Source organism: Lemur catta, chromosome 1 (genome assembly GCF_020740605.2).
Source record: "Lemur catta isolate mLemCat1 chromosome 1, mLemCat1.pri, whole genome shotgun sequence".
NCBI classification, from domain to species: domain Eukaryota; kingdom Metazoa; phylum Chordata; class Mammalia; order Primates; family Lemuridae; genus Lemur; species Lemur catta.
Window position 1 is genome coordinate 231,931,859 of NC_059128.1, and position 18,248 is coordinate 231,950,106.

At 38.6% G+C, this 18,248-nt stretch overlaps 1 protein-coding gene across 2 annotated transcripts in view; it reads right to left on the reverse strand.

The window, feature by feature from the left end:
• TMPRSS7 (transmembrane serine protease 7) overlaps positions 1-14,195 on the reverse strand; it is a 35,598-nt gene extending 21,403 nt beyond the window's left edge. The window contains exons 1-9 of one of the 2 annotated variants that reach the window (XM_045540310.1): positions 14,148-14,195; positions 12,246-12,477; positions 9,746-9,876; positions 7,410-7,477; positions 6,106-6,299; positions 5,055-5,093; positions 4,093-4,321; positions 2,306-2,436; positions 1,458-1,570 (exon numbers count right to left, since the gene is read on the reverse strand). In XM_045540310.1, the coding sequence (XP_045396266.1) occupies positions 1,458-1,570; positions 2,306-2,436; positions 4,093-4,321; positions 5,055-5,093; positions 6,106-6,299; positions 7,410-7,477; positions 9,746-9,876; positions 12,246-12,477; positions 14,148-14,195 (1,185 nt within the window). Of the gene's footprint in view, positions 1-1,457; positions 1,571-2,305; positions 2,437-4,092; positions 4,322-5,054; positions 5,094-6,105; positions 6,300-7,409; positions 7,478-9,745; positions 9,877-12,245; positions 12,478-14,147 lie in introns of those variants that run through there. The other variant, XM_045540311.1, reaches the window with a different exon arrangement.
• Positions 14,196-18,248: the final 4,053 nt, after the last annotated feature.

Below are 18,248 nucleotides of genomic sequence, written 5' to 3' on the forward strand. Positions count from 1 at the left end.
ATCTGAGTAATGGAATCATTTTAACTAGCTCACTGTTAGGACTATGCACAAATAACCATATATGCATCAAGCACCCTCCTGCCTCAGGCTCCCTTTGCCTGCAACGTTCTTATCCTGGTATCCACAAGGTTAGTTTCCACATCTCTCAGGTTTCTCGGCAAATGTCCCCTTGTTGGTGACCCTTTCCCCGATCATCTGTTTAAGGTAATAAACGTCTTAACTTGCTACCCTTCACACCCCCCAACCCCCACTCAAGCTATAGAGTTCGCTTCCTTGTTTTATTTTTCTCCATAGTATTGTATCACCATGTGACATATTGCCTATATTTAACTTGTTTACCACCTGTCTCCCCCTCCTGGAGGGTAAGCTCTGTAAGAGCAAGGGATTTGTTTTTTGTTTTCTGTTTTTTTTTTTTTCCTCTAATTTCACGGATCCTCAGTGTCTAGAATAGTGCCTGAGTGCCTGGCCCATAGTAGTCATTCAGTAACACGTTGAATAAGTACAGACTACATACTACTTGCCTCTTATATCTAATTGCTATGCCACACAGTAATGATTTTATATGGATATGCTAAATGAACAAAGGTGACACTTTGCCCTATCATTATATGATACTATAGTTGAAGAAAGAAAAATAGTTTACAATGTAAGATTTAACAAAAAGAAGAAATGTCCAATCTAGCATGAAGAAGAGGTATATATATTCCATACAAATTTGCACTTCTGGGTTGCTTACACAACTGAAACATGTACAGTCGTCCCTCAGTATCTACAGGGGAGTGGTTCCAGGAACCCACCGGATAACAAAATCCGAGGGTGCTCAAGTCCTTTATATAAAATGGTGTAGTATTTGCATATAACCTACACAAATCCTCTCACATACTTTGAATCATCTATAGATTACTTATAATACCTAAAATAATGTAAATGCTATGTAAATAGTTGTTATGATTTATTAGTTTTCGTTGTATTATTTTTTATTGTTGTTTTATTTTTCATTGTGGTTTTTTAAAAAATATTTTTGATTCATGATTGGTTGAATCTGCAGATATAAAACCTATGGATACAGAGGGCCAACTGTCCTGCCTAATCCCATTTACTATTTCTTTATTATTCCTATTATAATGCCGATGATTAAGAATTGATAAATGTGCTCTATCACAATAAAATAATTTTTGATCCTTTAGCAATGGTTTTGCATTTTTTAAATCAAACAAACAAAATAAATTGGAGAAATAAGCCCCAGACTGCTAAAAGCAGTTCATTTGTGGGCAGACGGTTGAAATTACAGGAAAATTTTGTGTTCTAGATAATATATTTCAATAATATTTAAATTTTGTAAAATTAAGTAATATTCGTCTTGCAATTTAAAAAATAAAAGTAATGAAATTCAAAAATAAAATGCTACTAAAAACAGAATAGTATACTTTTCTAAGATACTGGTAAAACTAGGCTACCTGAAATTTCCAGGTACACTTGCATTTTGGAGGATAGTAGCTCGGGTAATATGGACTTGAAATTTTCCCTTCAAAGCCAGTGATTTCTTTGACCAGTACCGTGTTTTCACACTCTGAAAAAGATACCCAGTAACACACAATGGATACCCAGTAACACACAATGATTCGCAGCTATAAGATTATGAGAAATTTAATTACAAATGTACACTTCCTTGATCAAGAAGCTTATAAATTTTTTGAACTTTGTTTTATTTAAAAAGAAAGAAATAAAAAAAAAAAGAAAAAAAGACTTGAAGGAAAAAAAAAAAGGAAGAAATAGCACCCAACAGATATATAGCTAAAATGTTTGTTCTCAAATTCTATATTTGTTTTCAAGTCATATATTTTGGCTACAGATCTGTAGGATGGTATTACCTTCTTGAAAAACATAGTTCTGAACTCAGACACCAGCAACAGCCGAACAGCAACTCCTCCTCAGAGGCCTAAGTTTCACTCCACAGACCCCCTCCCCAAGCCCTAAATTGTAATAATTCCAACCTCTTTCCTTTGTTCTTGCAGCTCTAGGGGTGATAGTTGCTTCAAACATGTGTTATATCCATGATACCTTATAGTTCTTGACTTGTCTTTTGAGACGCCTAATTAACACCTTTATTATACTAAGTTAACAGTTCTTCATTAAATTCACTCTGTTAAAATAACTAACATGATCTCTCTCTTCTGACTGGACCCTGTTTCAGAGCCCTTTACTAATACAACTAGTATAACAGCACAGCCTCCAGAAAGATAAGACTAGAGTATCATAACAAATATTTCTAAAAGTGACTTCTCTTTGATTGGAGAAGACTTACTTTGTTCTGGAATGACCTCAAAATATGCCCGGATTCCTGATAGCTTCCGTACACGAGGACACTTAAATGTCACCAACATGAGATTATTTGTAGAAACAAATGATATTAATGTTCTTGTGGGTTCACAAATTCTGAAAGCAGATAACAAAACAAAAGTACCTGAATAATAGGTCATTTCAGCAATGGATCTCCATTCAACACTAATTCCACACATTTCCTGGGCTATCCCATCGGTTCTTCTGAGTCAGTCTCTGCCAACAAGGTCTTCATCAATTGGTGCCCACAGGGCACTACGGATGGATCAGAGCTGACAAAGGTATAGAAATTTTTGTCCAGTGACTACTACTAACGAATTCTCCTGGATGGTTGCCACTGGACCCTTCTTGAGTACTAATGAGATATAAAGGCAGTGTATTTAATGGCTAAGGTCATGACCTCTGCCTTAAGGAAAACTAGATTCAAAACTGAGCTCTGGCTGGGTTCAGTGGCTCACTCCTGTAATTCTAGCACTTTGGGAGGCTGAGGCAGGAGGATCACTTGAGGCCAGGAGTTTGAGAGCAGTCTGAGCAAGAGTGAGACCCCATCTCTACAAAAAATAGAGAAATTAGCTGGGTGTGGTGGTTCGTGCCCTACTGTCACAGCTACTTGGGAGGCTGAGGCAGGAGGATCGCTTGAGACCAGGAGTTTGAGGTTGCAGTAGCTATGATCACACCACTGCACTCTAGCCCTGGAGCAAGAGCAAGACCCTGTCTCAAAATGAACAAACAAACAAAAAACCTCAGCTCCATCATTTACGTGGGTGAAAGATGCTGGGCTTAAATCTTGGTAAGTGCCAGTTTCCCTTCTATGAAAGGGTGGTAATACTAATAGTACACTCCTCATAGCACTGTCGTGAGGATTAAATGAGATAATAACTGAATATGTCTGGGATGATGGAAAGAAACTGATGATTGAGGAATGGGAGTCAGTGGCAAACTTATTTTTCACTGCATATCCTTATGTAGTGTTTGAATTTTTAATATGCATATTCATCACCAAAATATAAATACCTACATACACACATAAAGCACTGTTACATATGTACATAGACACTGTTAAAAATAAGATAATTCATGTACATTTTTAGCACAGTAAGTAACAAATAGTAATTATTTAATAAAGCTTAAATCATTTGGAGGTTATCAAATATTAAACACCCATAAGCAGATGTTTACTATTAAGTAAAATAAAATTGGGTATATGTAAGTATATGTGTGTGTAATTAAATACACATGAATGAAAGGATTTATACTAAAATATAACAGAAACTTGCTCTGGGTAATGAGATTGTGAAGTAATTGATATTGGTTTCTCTGGCTGACATAATTTTCTACAAAGAACATATGTTATCTTTGTAAGAAAAACTTTCAATTTTTTTACTAATGCTATGCAATCATCATAGAATTTTCACAATCTATTAAAATAGCAGACTTGTCACAATTGTAATAAATATAAAATTAAACAGAATATCTATTATATTTCAGATGTATTAGCTGCAATTCTTACTGACTTTAAGAGTCTTATTCTCTACAAGTGAAAAACATTGAGTCCAGTGGCTCTGGCAATGGTACTAAAGTGTAATGCAAACTTAATAGGGCATGAGTCAGTCTTTGACCCTATGAGTGTACACAAAAATGATTTTTTAAAAAATCCAGGGGGAACAGAGAGCTCTCTATTTTACAGTACGTAAAATAGAGATGTTGTAAAAAAAATCTTTTCCCCTGCCAACAAGAGTGCCCGCGTAATACCTGTACAAGATGCTGCTCCTGATTGGCAAGAGGGAGTCGTAAATGGTGAAGGAGTCGGTGACACAGTTGTCAGCTTCGATTTGGACGGACTCAACTGAGAGACGAATGAGATAGCCCACGATGGCCACCAGCTTGAAGTGACACATCAGCCTCCCTGAGGTTGCAGAAATCTCCAGAGGGTAGCGGAAGGACAGATGATCTGCATAGATGTACTGAGAGCAGCCTTTGTCTGTGGAGACAGCACTTTTTTTCCCTTTTCTTTCTTTTCTTTTTTTTACTTTTTAGGAATGATTTTTCTTGAAATCTTTATAGAAAAGTAAAGAGCAAAAGAGGTCCTGTGGGGGACATCTGCTGTCTTTGCCAGCCAAGAATCCAATTCACTCTCTTCTGGTAACAGCCCTGGATTTCACTTTGAGAAACTATCCCTATCCTGTCTATATAGTTTGGTTGGGGTTAACCCCACCCCTGGTTTCAGAGGTAGGCACGTAACCTAGAGTCAAAGAAGCTGGTTCAGGAATGAGCATGCTGTCGGACAAGCCAGACAATGGGAGTCAGCCCCAGGACTTCTGCCAGAACTGTCAGGAAATATGTGGGGGTGATTTCCACCATGGTTGAAAAATGATAAATTATAAGCGTGAACCTGCTGGTGGCCATTTTTGCCACCACAATGGAAGAACACACTTGATAAGGAAGCCTCAACGTAAGTAGGCAGAGATGAAGAGTTCTGATGATATTTTATTTTAGAACATGGACCCAGCCACACCTAAAGCCAGCCCACTCCACTGATGCCCCAGTTACATGAGCCAGTCAAGTTTCTTTTGTACTTAAGGCAATTTAAATGTATTCCTATCACTTGCAACTCAAAGAGCACTAACAAATACTGTCCTTAGAAAAGGAAAATTACAGCCAAAAATGATACTAGTGTGTGTGTAGGGAGGGTGGGGAACCATGAAAGAATTTACCAGATCCTATGGTTGAAGAATAATCCGACCGAAGTCCAGCTGCATTGAAGAAAAACCACATAGAAAGAGACTGTTAAACCCATCATTCCATTTTGTTAGAATTGTACTTAGTGAAATTATTTTTAGTTCTTCTTTAAAAGAAATCAAACACTTCTGGAATTTGCTTTAAAATGATCCAGTGAAGGTGAGGGAGGTTGTTTAGGTATTTAGAGATCACATAGGACAACCTGTGAATTGGTAGTTGTTGAAGCTGAGGAAATGGTATATGACAGTTCATTATACCATTTTCTTTACTTTTGTATTCTTGAAATCATAGTTACAAGTTTCAAACATAAAGTTAAAAAGCAATAAACAAATATGATAATAATTAGTCCTCTATCTGAAATAGTACATGTAGCACAAAATTTTCCATGAGCTTTTTCATTCATTTAACAAATATTTATCAGCCACCCACTATATGCCTAGTGTGCAAGTCTGTGTATATATATTATATACAATTTCTATCATTTCTATGGAATATATATACTTATATAATATGTTTACATTTATTTCAATATATAAAGTTTAAATAAAAAGAGAAAGCTGAATAAATTTTGGGTTACATAATAATTAAACCATTTCACTGTCAAGACAAACACTGAAATTTGCATTTTGACAGGGCTATGAAGCAATCCATTTTGGAGCATTGGGCAACACTACATAATACAGGGGTAGTTCTGTCTGGACAAAGAAAGACAAAATAAATCTCTGCAAAATCCTTCTTTCTCCAGAACTTTGTTCCTTGGGGACTTAGTTTGAAGATGCATGAGCTGAATAAATGTACATTTTAATAAATTCAACTTCATATATATTTTGTTCCCAAATCTATGGTTCAATCACTGTATTTAACATTTAGCAATTTCCTGTACTAACATAGCCCCGTTGTCTTCAGCTCATCCTGTGCTACTGGGATTATGGAAGAGAATACTTCATTACAATGCTGACTACAGTAATGGCAAGTGTCAGGAGTGCTGCAGGAAGGAATGCTAGAGCAGAATTACCCAACAATCACCATTTAGTACCACAGAGTCCATGTCCACAGCCAGACCCTGCAAGCTCCCCACAGAGGTCCGGTTTATGATGCTTGTCTGGATGGAGTCCTTCAAGATGGCTGCCACGCAGTCCTCACAAAAGATGTGGCCCTTGGCATGCGGCATGACAAACACAATCCAAAAGTGGACGAGAAGACCACCTTTGTTGTTGCTGCTATAATGAAAAAAGAGAGATGTTTAGGGATACCTCTTAGGAAGTAGACTTTATAGAGAGGCAGTAACCCAACTGACAGATTCAAGGTAAGGCCAGTAAGCACATCCGCTAACTGATGTGTTCCCTTCTTGGTGTAATTATTGACTCCTATTACGGGTACCAGAAAAGGAAAGCATCATGTTATGTACATTCTGATTATTGTGTCGGATTCAAATTTAGAACCATTACTGTAGAGTTGCATCTCCATGGAAAAATATACTACTCGTGGATATCAATCAGTAGTCACTGCCATTAAAAATAACAGTTATAATGTTTGATACCTCACCATGTCCAGGCACTGTGTTAAATCTGCTTTATCCCATTTGAGTCTGATAAGGAAGGTCCTATTATTATTCTTTTTTTACAGATGAGGAAATTGAGGCCAAATACAACTCAAAGTCACAGAGCTAATAAGTAGCAGATCCAGGAATCAAGTCCAATTTGCTTTTCAGTCTGATGCCAGAGACTGAGTTCCTACTTGCATAAATATCACCATGTTTTGTGAAAGAAACGTAAGATAGTTTTCTGCAGTAAATAACGTAAGAAATGGAAAGTTAAGGAATCCTTTACCCCAAGGCTTCTCAGTGCCTTAATATGCCAAAGCAGATTATGAATCTCTGCCGATATATTGGAGATGGGAGTGGGCAGTGGGATATAGTACATGGTGCACAATTTTTTCTAAAAACTACTTGACCATGAAATTCTTTTTTTCCTCAGAATATCTCTAGTGACTACTTTTTCACTGGACATTGAGAAATAGTGTTCTCTGCTTTATTTTTGTCTCCACCTCCACCAATATGGTAGCCATGTTTACGAGCATTTTGCCCAGTGGCACTGACATGGGGACCAGGATTTCAGCTATGGGGAGAAGGCGAGAACTGGTAGATAAAGAGTAAAAACACAATGTGACAGCATGGCAAAGGGTCAGGTCACTAGTTGTGCTATAGGGTATTAACTCACAACCACCCCCAAGAAGTTACTTGAGAATGATGGAATCTCAGCCTTTTCATGGCCTTAAGTGGAATTTATAGAAGTGAACGCAGAAATCCCCAAACAAAGGACATACATTACCTGACATCTGCAACAACAGACTGCTCATAAAATTTGGAGAAGGCAGATGTGGTATAAACCAGGTTTACCTGAAAAAGAATCAAGTTGTCTTAAGTCTTTCAAACTTGTCTTCCTTTCAAAGCATCTTATATATTGTAGGTCCAAGCTTTGACAAGAGAAGAGCAAGCCTCAAATGAAAGCCCTTAACTGCAAACCCAGACATTATTTCTTGAATTCAAATAAATTCTTACTTCCTGCAGCAATTCTTGGGTTACTTACCTTCATTCTGTCTGTGAAAAATCAATTACCTTCATGCATTGATTGCTCTCTTTAAAGACTCTAATCAAGCTTAACTTCTGTATTCTGCCCACTCTAAAGGTTAATTTTCTCCACAGTTAACAAATCTAACTCATTTAAGCACATTTTCATAACACAGTATTTGACCCAACCTCTTCTCCATCAGTGCAAGTGTTGACTATAGTCCTAATGACATATTCCTACATTAGCCACTAGGGGGCGAGTGGTGCCCACAGCCAGGTCCACCAGGATCCTTCAGAAGGTCCAGTCTCTAGGGCAAGGCCCAGCCAGGGGTGAGGAACCTGGGACCCAAAGGCCACATGTGGCCTTCTAGATCCTCCTAGATCCTTTTGAAAGGCTGCAGGTTCCCCACCCCTGCGACCTTCCTTGCCCTCACTTAGCATTTCTAAAACCAAACTCACTCTCTTCTCCCACGTCATCTTCTCCTCCAGTATTCCCCTTCCTACATAATTGGAAGCCACCTACTTAATTGCCCAGGATTAAAAAAAAAAAAAAAAAAAACTTAGAAATTATAAAATATTGTGGAAAAACCATGAGCTGCAGAGTTTAAATTCACTATGCAACACAGAACATGGTTGCCTAAACCTGCTGAGTTTTTTTTTTCTTTTTCTTTTCAACCATAAAGTGCCGATCAAAATGCCTACCTCCTTAGGAGAATTTGAGGAATAAGTGGTGTACAGTCACACACCACAAAATGACGTTTGGGTCAATGACAGACTCCACATACAAAGGTGGTCCTGTAAGATTATAATGGAACTGAAAAATTCCTATCTACTGATTTGTGTTACAATTGCCTACAGTATTCAGTACAGTAACATGCTGTACAGGGCTGTAGTCTAGATGTAATAGTCTATGCCATATAGCCTGGGTGTGTAGTAGGCTATTCCATGAAGGTTTGTGTAAGTATTGTACGCTCTATGATGTTCACACAATGAAGAAATCACCTAACAATGCTTTTGTCAGGGTGTGTTTCCATCATTAAGTGACACATGACTGTGTATATATCAGAATTAAGAGGTTTAGTAACATACCTAGTATAAAGAGCCATTCAATAAATAAGAGCCACTCCAACCACCACTACCTTTGACTGCTGGGCCTGTCTCTCACAACCGTTCCTCATTCTACACTGCCAGTCACTGCATCGAGGTCACCACTGAATTTCCATTGTGGTAATACAAATTGGAAGAAACTTTCTAGTTGGCAGTATGTGCCAGGAGCCATAAATTAATATTTTTCTATTTGGACAAGTAATTATACTTTTTAGGAAATCACCTAAGGGAGTAATCTGAGATATACATAATTTATATGGCAGTTTTGCTGTTGCATTATTTATAGTAACAAAAATTGGAAACAGCTTAAACATTCAGTAAAAAGGGATTTGCTAACTTTGGGGCTATCGAGACTTATGTTTTTTTAAAGAATATTTACTTGCCTAAAAATATGCAATATCATGTTAAGAGAAAAAAATTGGATTATAAACCCGAATATCTACTAGTATCCCAATGTTGCACTATCCCCTATGTCTGTATAGTCCAGAATAAAATGAGCTTTATCTCTGCAATAACATTAAAGAAGATTTTAATGATTTTTAAAATAATTTTATGAATTTTACTAAGGTTTATAATAAATGTTTATTAGTTCTATAATGAGAAAGTTATTTTTAAAAGTGAAGAGATTGACAGTGCATCAAGGTTGAAATAAATTTTGTGAATTATCACAAAATTAATCAGTATGGATGTAACTTCGAAACTGGAAGGCATTTTAAAGGTCACTTGATCCAATTTCTTTATTTTACAGATGAGAATAACTGAAGCTGAGAGAGCCATTGCTTTTTATGTTAGGTGGAGGGGGGGGCGGGAAGCAATTCTGTCTTAAGCCAAGATGAGCTAAATCCCACGTTTCCCTCTGACAGCCTCCCTCTGCCCTCTACTTCCCTATGCCCTGCTTACCTGTGACATCTGTGGTCCCTCCCCTAACCCCTCACCCCCCTCAACTCCACCCTCCCCAGACTTTCACCCCCTCTGCCCTCACCCCCTCACCACTTGCTGCACAGTCTGTGCCACTGAAAGAAATTCCCGGGACTCCTTTTGTCGATATTCAGGAAGAAACTCAATGTTGGTGATGCGAAACATCCCAGCAAAGTAAAAAGCATCTTTGCTTTCTGTCTTAACTGTAAAAGAGGAGAGAAGGTGGTTAGGAGGCTTTCCCATCTGTGTGGCAATAAGGCATTGTCTGAGCTATGTCAGTATCAGGCTCCTAAAATGATCTTATTTTAGGCAGCTACATATCTAATGGGTTCATAGCCCACGGAGCTCTAAATAAAGTTGACAACATCTCTTCCATGAGCTGTCCACTTCATTTCTCAAGGCCACCCTTCTCACTCAGATTTCATGTATCGAAACTCACTTGTTTCCTGTTGAGCAGTTCTTACTTGTGCATACCAGTTTCCCTTTGTTCATACCAATATCTCTCCATGAAATGCCCTTCTCTGATTTTTACACAGTCAACAAACTACTTCTGTACAAGGATGTTCTAAAACTTTATACAAAAATGCTAGGGCAGTGCAAATGTGTCAGTGGAGGTACAGCAGAGAAATGATGGGAGATAAGTTGGCGTGTTCTGGGTTGAGGGATGGGGGTTTGTGCTAATTGCCAATGGACTTGACTCCCTCACCAATCTGTGAGCTCCTTGAGGATAGAGGTCATATCTTGCTTATCACTCTGTTCCCCATGCCTAGCACAGCACCCAACACATAGTGGGCCCACTCAATATGTGTCAAATAAATTTTCAGAAACCAGTTCATGAAGCGTTCTTGGACTCTGTCCCTGAGAGGTTGGATGCCTCTCTTCTGTGATCAAAAGAAAACCACTTAAGCAGAAAAATCAACTCAAGCTCTCTCTCCTGCACTGAACTGTGAATTTTTCTAAAATAGAATATGCATCTGTGAGCTTTTTGAAGGTAGGAGATGCATCTTGGTATGCCTGATGCCCTACACTGTGCCAAAAAAATTATAGGTGATCAATTTCTGTGTGTGTGTATGTGCGTGCATATATATATATATATAATGAACTGTTCAAGACAATATTCTTTAATTCTTTGTCTATAACCCTTACCTTCTAATCAGATTTTAATATCCTGGGGTATATCTAGGAAAACTGTCTTCTCACAACACTTTCAACATCAGAGTTTTTTCTTTTTTTTCCCCCACACCAAGAAATTCTCCAATTCTCTGGAGACCAACTGGGTGTCCAACGGTTCAATTCAATTCTGATGCTAGTTACCCAGAGTCAGTGTCAGAACCCACAGGTTAAGGGTACATTCCCATAAGACTGCCCCCTACTTCAGATGCCAAGCAGAAGTTGTGGGTCTCTAGGCTACCATTTGCTATAATGGCTCACAGAACCCAAGGAAATACTTTACCATTACTGGTTTATTGTAAACTATCCAAATGAACAGCCAGATGAGGAGGCACAGAGGGCAAGGTCCACAAGGGTTCCTAGCATGGGAACTTCTGTCCCTGTGGAGTTGGGGCAGCCCACGCTCCCAGCAATTGGATATTCTTACTAACCTGAAAGCTTCCTGAACCCTGTTGGTTAGGGTTGTTATGAAGGTTCCATTACAGAGGTATGATTGATTAACTCATTGGTGATTGGTGATTGAGCTCAATCTCCAGCCCCCTCCTGAAAGTTACAGCCCTCTAATCATAGGGTTGGTTCCTTGGGTTGTCTAGGGGCTTCCCCCATCAGTCATTTCATTAACATAAAAAAGACACTCTTAGAAGCACTGCATTGGGAACCAGAGACTAAGATCAAATATTATAACAAATATATATATATATATAAAATAACAAAAGATGCTTTTATCACCCCATCACTGAGGAAGTTACAGAGTGTTAGAAGCTCGCTGTCAGACATGAGGAGCAGAGACCAAATATATATTTCACATTATGTCACAGGACACGTATTTTGTAGAAATGCATTAACATGTGCAGGATGAGAACTCCAATACAAGTCAACAAATGCCATCCTTGCATGACTAAGTACTCTGTAAGAAAGGGGTTAGTTATGACACCTGTCCAAAAGGCTCAATCAGATCCACAAAAACATAATAACAGGGGAGAGAAAGACGCATGTGTAAAATGGAGCTCAGGAAGCTGGAAATTTAAGGTTGCCTAGAAACAGGAGGTGGGTGGAATGAGGAAATGAAACAGCCTAGCACTCCTTTCCTTTTTTTAAAGCTGTTACATTTCTGAATCAGTCAAAAGCTCCTGAGCATCTTCCTCAGCTCTTCCCATCCTGCCCCCATCTCCTGGTCCTGCTCTCCTACGGGAAGAAAGTGATGGTGGTGAAAGAAGAAACGAGAAAGACAATCTTGGTTTCTCTCTCCTTAAAACATCAACACCAGTTTGGGAAGTGATGTATCAGCCTTGGGAAAAGTAAAATCCCTTTAGAAACACCCAGGGGCAGGTCTGGCCTGCACTGCTACTGCTGGACTCACGACACAAGCCCCAGCCCCAAAGGAGCACAGATTTTAACTTACTGATGTAGAGCCACAGAAGCGTCCAGGCTATGACTGCCAGGATGAATAAAAATACTGTGAGGAGAATGATTTTATTTTGGACATTCCAAAAGGGAACTTTCTTCTTGGATTGCTTCTTTGGTTTGGGTTTGGCTTTACCAATGGGTTTTCGTGGTGGTCTCCCTGGCAACGGTGGTCGTCTTCCCGGCAGCTTCCCTTGGGTACTGACCACCTGAACCGAGATATTGGATATCTTTAAAAAAAAAAAAAAAGATGTATTATCAACTGGAAGTAGTGTAGAGCTTAAATTGAACTACCCAGTCAAGAGATCTTGGTATTCAAAAGCCTAAATGAATCAGTCAAATTATTTACATAAGTTTAATAAGTTGATTTGCACCAAGTTACCCAATTAAGATCAGAAAAACTAGACAATCCTGTATATGAACCCTAGTAAAATGGTCCCCAGATCCTCTCCTCAACTCTGCTGAGCAGATGCTGTGGAGAAAAGGCCTGAATGTCATGGGGTAAAGTAGACTGAAGGATCTGGGGGTCAGGAGGTCAAGGTTAAGATTCCATGTGGGTAGATTCATTTGTATACACAGCTCTGTGTGTGCGTGTTTCAAATGTTTGTATTATATTGCTTTTCTCTCACAATCAGTTCTTTCTGGGCTGAGGTAGGATGATAAATGAGAATATAAATGAGTTCCCCAGAGAAGTGAATTGATTTCAAATTTTTGGCTTCAATCCTGGGAGGTAGGAAGAAAAAGTTAAGGCAATGTGATGATTTGGGTAGGGTTGTAGGATAAGAACCAAATGTACTTGTTTTACAGTTGCCAGCCACTGAACTAAGTAGTGACTCAGTTTCTCAATCATAAGTAAAAGAATAATTTAAAAATAAATCGAAGAACAAAATAGAAGACTCATTAGATTAGACAATGTTTGGTTTAAGTGTGTTTACTTGCAAAGTGTTATGTGCAGGAGGAAAAAAAATACATTATTCAACTGTTTCCCATCCTGCTCTTTTATTTTCTCCTCCACTCTCTGCCATTTGATGCTGTGAATTCTTTAATAATATATGCGAGAGTTTAGCTTCTTTGAAGGAGAGATTTATACATGTCAGGGTAACTAAACTCCAGTGATGAAATAACTTTTAACCACCCATTCTTTTAAAGGCAACAATATAGAACACCAATTCCAGAAAATAGTCTCTCTTTTGTGCTTTCTTCAAGAGTGCTTTCATTCTCACTCTCCTCCTCTCTTCCCTTCAAAATTCATGTCTTTCAGTCTTTAATCCTACCAATGAATGGGATAATATGTGGCCAAGTACACTCTGAATTATTCATAGCTCCCTCATTCTTTTTGCTGAACACCCTTGTCAGCCCCTGGAGTGAAATGTCGCTTATATCCTTCTGGGTGAAATTGAACTAGACCAGACTTCATTTAATGTGGTGTCCTGCTAGAGTGAGGATGGTGTTTCTAAAGAGAAAAACATTCCACTGTAGAAAGAGTCCAGTCGACTATGGTGTCAAGCTATTTTCAAGTACTCCTCCCAAAAGAGGTAAAAGAGAGAAACACACAGAGATGCCAGTACTTGTAGAACTGACAAAGGCCAAGGCTGGATCTTTAAGTGCAGGAACACATTATAGGCAGTCTCAGTTAGCACTGATTAAATTTTAAAGTGGAATTTGTATAGAGATCAGTACAATTTCCCTGGAGTTTTAGAAAAACAGCTGCAAATCAATTGCCAAGTACAGCACTTTAATACAAGCTCATATTTGTAAAATCCATTAAGTACCATAAGAAGAGAAGGTATTTCACTATTATTCCCTTTATTTTTATAAAGTCACACAATCTCATTTTACTAACAGGGTCAACAATAAATGGTATTCAAGTAGGAGAGGAAGTTTCTCACACTGTACTTACTTTCAGGTCAGCAGGTCTGGAAGAAGCGTCACTGTTTTCTTTGTCCATTATTAGGTCTATGATCACCCAGGGGTGTCTCAAAGCCAGTTTTCACTCCCTTGCATGCTCTCTTGAGAAGAACTGAGAGAATGGTCATCGAATTCAAGCTAGCTCTCAGAGGAGTGGAATCAATTTACTTCCACCAGGTCCAGTTCAGAAACTGAAGCTGCCTCATTACTATATTGTGACTGTTAAAGGGACCTAGCACTTAGCTTTGCACCCCAAACTAAAGGTTTCTTAATGTCACTCATTTGAGTCAGGCGTCTTAGAGTACAGCCAGCCTCAAGGCACGGTTTCCTCTTATAAGAAACACCATCCAACAACCCAAAAATATTTTACGAGTCATTATCATTTTTGCCTGCATCTACTAAAGAATGGGAAGAGGTCCAATTTATAACCCCCAGCACCACATCTTAAAAATCCTCACACTACATTCGTCTTGCTTAGTATTTCTTGCATGCTCCAGAAGACTCACTCCCTAGTCCTGCTCTCAACTCTCCAGCCACACTCTGAAAACCCCTACGCAAGGGGATTTTTTCCATTTACCTCTCCTTACTCCTGGAGTCAGACCTCAGTAAACCCTGGGGCCCTTTCTGATGTAAATCCCATATTCCAGTCTCTCCCTTTCTTTCCAAAGCCAATCTGGATTAGATCCAGGGAGGGAAGGTAACCCTCAGGGGCAGTGTCAGAATTTTTCTTAGCAGGCCAAGAGAAAAAGGTGGGTATTACCAGAACAGCATCACTCTGTGGGCACTGGGTGTCCATGGAAGGCTAATCTCTTGCCCTTTAAAGGTGAAACCTGCTGCTCCAGGTACAAGTTGAAGGGCTGTAAGTACAAGAGCAAGTGAGAAACTGTCTGCTGAAAGTGGTGAAAGATTAGTTGAGTTGTCTTAAAATTTGATCCATCTCGAGAAAAAAGAGACGAAAATGACCAAAAAAGTTATATCATGTTGTACAAATTTGCTTCCTGAGTTTTGTTATGTATTAGTGACATTGATCAAATGACTAATATTATGCTTTAGGCTTTGTAATTTTAAGATAAGGAAATTTAAAAATAAGGCTTTTTTAATGGCTCGCCCTTTCTGTATTATTTCCCTACTTATTTCCAGAACTAACTCATATTTCACCAATAATGTACTTTCCAACAGCCACTGACAAAGACTCTCTCCTTGACCAAAGTTTAGTCAGGCTCCTCTGAGCCCTCTTTTTTACTTAACTTTGTCCTTGGGCCCGGAGCTTTCTCTTCAACCAGACCTCTGTCCTTGGGTCCTGTCCTTGGCCCAGTTGTAGCAAGAATTCTGCTAAGTCGGTTTAGCAGGAATCCCACCACCCTTGATATCAGATCACGCTTGATTTCTTTTTACTCAGGGATGACCTTGAAACACCCCTGATATGTGGTCAAGTTTTTTATCCCCTACTCTTGATATCTAAGTGGTTGGCTGGCCTTTAGCAAGGATCCTGATGGGTCAGTTTAGCAAGAATCCCCCAACCTTGAAGTCTCCCCTTAGTAATTCTCCCTTCACCGACCCCCTCACTCTTTTCATTGGCTTCAAACCCCCAGCTGTCCTTGCTGTATTTGGAATTGAGCTCACTTTCATACTGAAGTCTCTCTCCCCTATTGCAATAGCACTGAATAAAGTCCATCTTTGCAGCCTTCAACTAGTGTCACACTGTTTCTCTTTGACACCAAGAATAGAAAGTGGCAGCAAATAATAGGAGGCGGCACTATATGTACAGAATTTAAAAACAATCATAAAACCAACTGAAGGCTGCTTTCTTATCATCGCACCAGCCATTCTTAACAATATCAGTGATAAAATACACCTCCCTGAAAATCTTTGACTGATACAAGTTCTAAACAATTGCTGGCCTTACAAATTAGTCCATGGAAACTCCTATCTTTCATAGCTTCAGAGGACTTCCATGGGGACACCCTCAGTGTGGCCATGTCAGCTAACTCAGACCAGAAAAGAACTTTGATTCTTTTGAGTCACGTATTTCAGCAATCCAAGGTAATATTGAAAAAGCTAAGAAACAAATAGATTTACCAGAACATTCAAAAATCAAAGAAGATGATTTCTTCCTGGTTTGTTCCTAAAAACAAAATAATTGCTGGCCACAGATTTAAAGATCATCTTATTTATTTATTCACTGTTCTCTAGTATTTCATAATTGTGCACTCTCAACTTCGTTATGTTTTAAAAATGAAACATTTTCCTATAGTGGTGAATTAGTTTAAACAGTACAATGTATTATAGTTACCATATTGTACGTCAATTGCTAAACCCATCATATCACAGCACTAAAAAAATTTATTTAAAAGTCAAGATTCTTTTTTATGTAATATGTTGATTAAAATATGCCACTAGAAAGGTATTAAGTGTCATATGATGGAAAGGAGATGTACATAAATATAAGTAGAAAGGCAAGTCACTAGTTTAACATAAGAAGGATCTAGCACCTCTTATATTTTCCTGGATTGAGCTTGAGCCCATTATCTGCAGTGAAGTATCACAAGATTGGAGGAATAGCCTCCACATGTACTCGCTGTCAAATTGGCACTAACTGATCAACACTATGGTGCTCAGACAGTAGTAATATTTTCCAGGGATTAGGGGGTTGGGGGGGTAAACTCACAACTACTGGACACGGTGAGAATTGTAGAGGGGAAGGGCAAGCCTCTAAACCTCGCTTGGGTGAGGCAAAGACATGAAATGTAACCAAAAGATATTTGCACTTCTGTGTTTATTGCAGCATTATTCACAACAGCTAAAATATTGAATCAGCTTAAGTGTTTATCAAGGGATGAATGGATAAAGAAAATGTGTGGTTCGTCACCAGCCTGAGCACAGTGAGACCCCGTCTCAAAAATAAATAAATAAATAAATAAATAAATAAATAAAATGTGGTGTGTATATATATACAATGGAATATTATTTAGCCATGAAAAAGAAGGAAATTTTGTCATTTGCAGAAACATGGATGGAACTGGAGGACATTATTTTAAGTGAAATAAACCAGGCACAGAAAGACAAATATTGCACTTTTACACTCATATATGGGACCTAAAAAAAATTGATCTCATGGAGGTAGTGAATAGAATGGTGGCTACTAGAGGTTGGTAAGGGTGGTGGGAAGGGGTAATGAGGAGGTGTTGGTTAATGGGTAATACTGTTAAAGAGAAGGAAAAAGTTCTAGTGTTCACTAGTGCAATAGGGCAACTATAGTTAACAATAATTTATTATATTTCAAAATAGCTAGACGTTTTCAAATGTTCCCAACATAAAGCAATGATAAATGTTTGAGGTGAATCATGTCCCAATTATCCTGATTTGATCATTATATGTTATATGCTTGTATCAAAATATAACATGTACTCCATGAGTATGTACAATTATTATATATCAATACAAAATTTTTTAAAAAAAGAGGTATAATTCTCATGGCAAAATTCCAGCATGTAGGTACTCATATAGCATACACTGCTAAACAGAGAGGGATTAGAGAAAGTAGCCACATTAAAAAGAAATTTGAGGCCGGGCGTGGTGGCTCACGCCTGTAATCCTAGCACTCTGGGAGGTCGAGGCAGGAGGATCGCTCAAGGTCAGGAGTTCGAGACCAGCCTGAGCAAGAGCGAAACCCCGTCTCTACTAAAAATAGAAACAAATTAGCTGGCCAACTAAAATATATATAGAAAAAATTAGCTGGGCATGGTGGCGCATGCCTGTAGTCCTAGCTACTCGGGAGGCTGAGGCAGTAGGATTGCTTAAGCCCAGGAGTTTGAGGTTGCTGTGAGCTAGGCTAACGCCACGGCACTCACTCTAGCCAGGGCAACAAAGTGACACTCTGTCTCAAAAAAAAAAAAAGAAATTTGATAGTTTTTTATAAACCTAAGGGAAAAATCCAGATTTTGTACTGTTGAAATTTGTGCATTAATATATTATCACAAACATGAAGACGTTTGTGAAATTTTGTTTTATGGGGTCACATCATTGTACCATCTAGCCTAGGTGTAGCAAGAATCCTGCTAAGTCAGTTTACAGAAATGCCCTCACCTTTGCT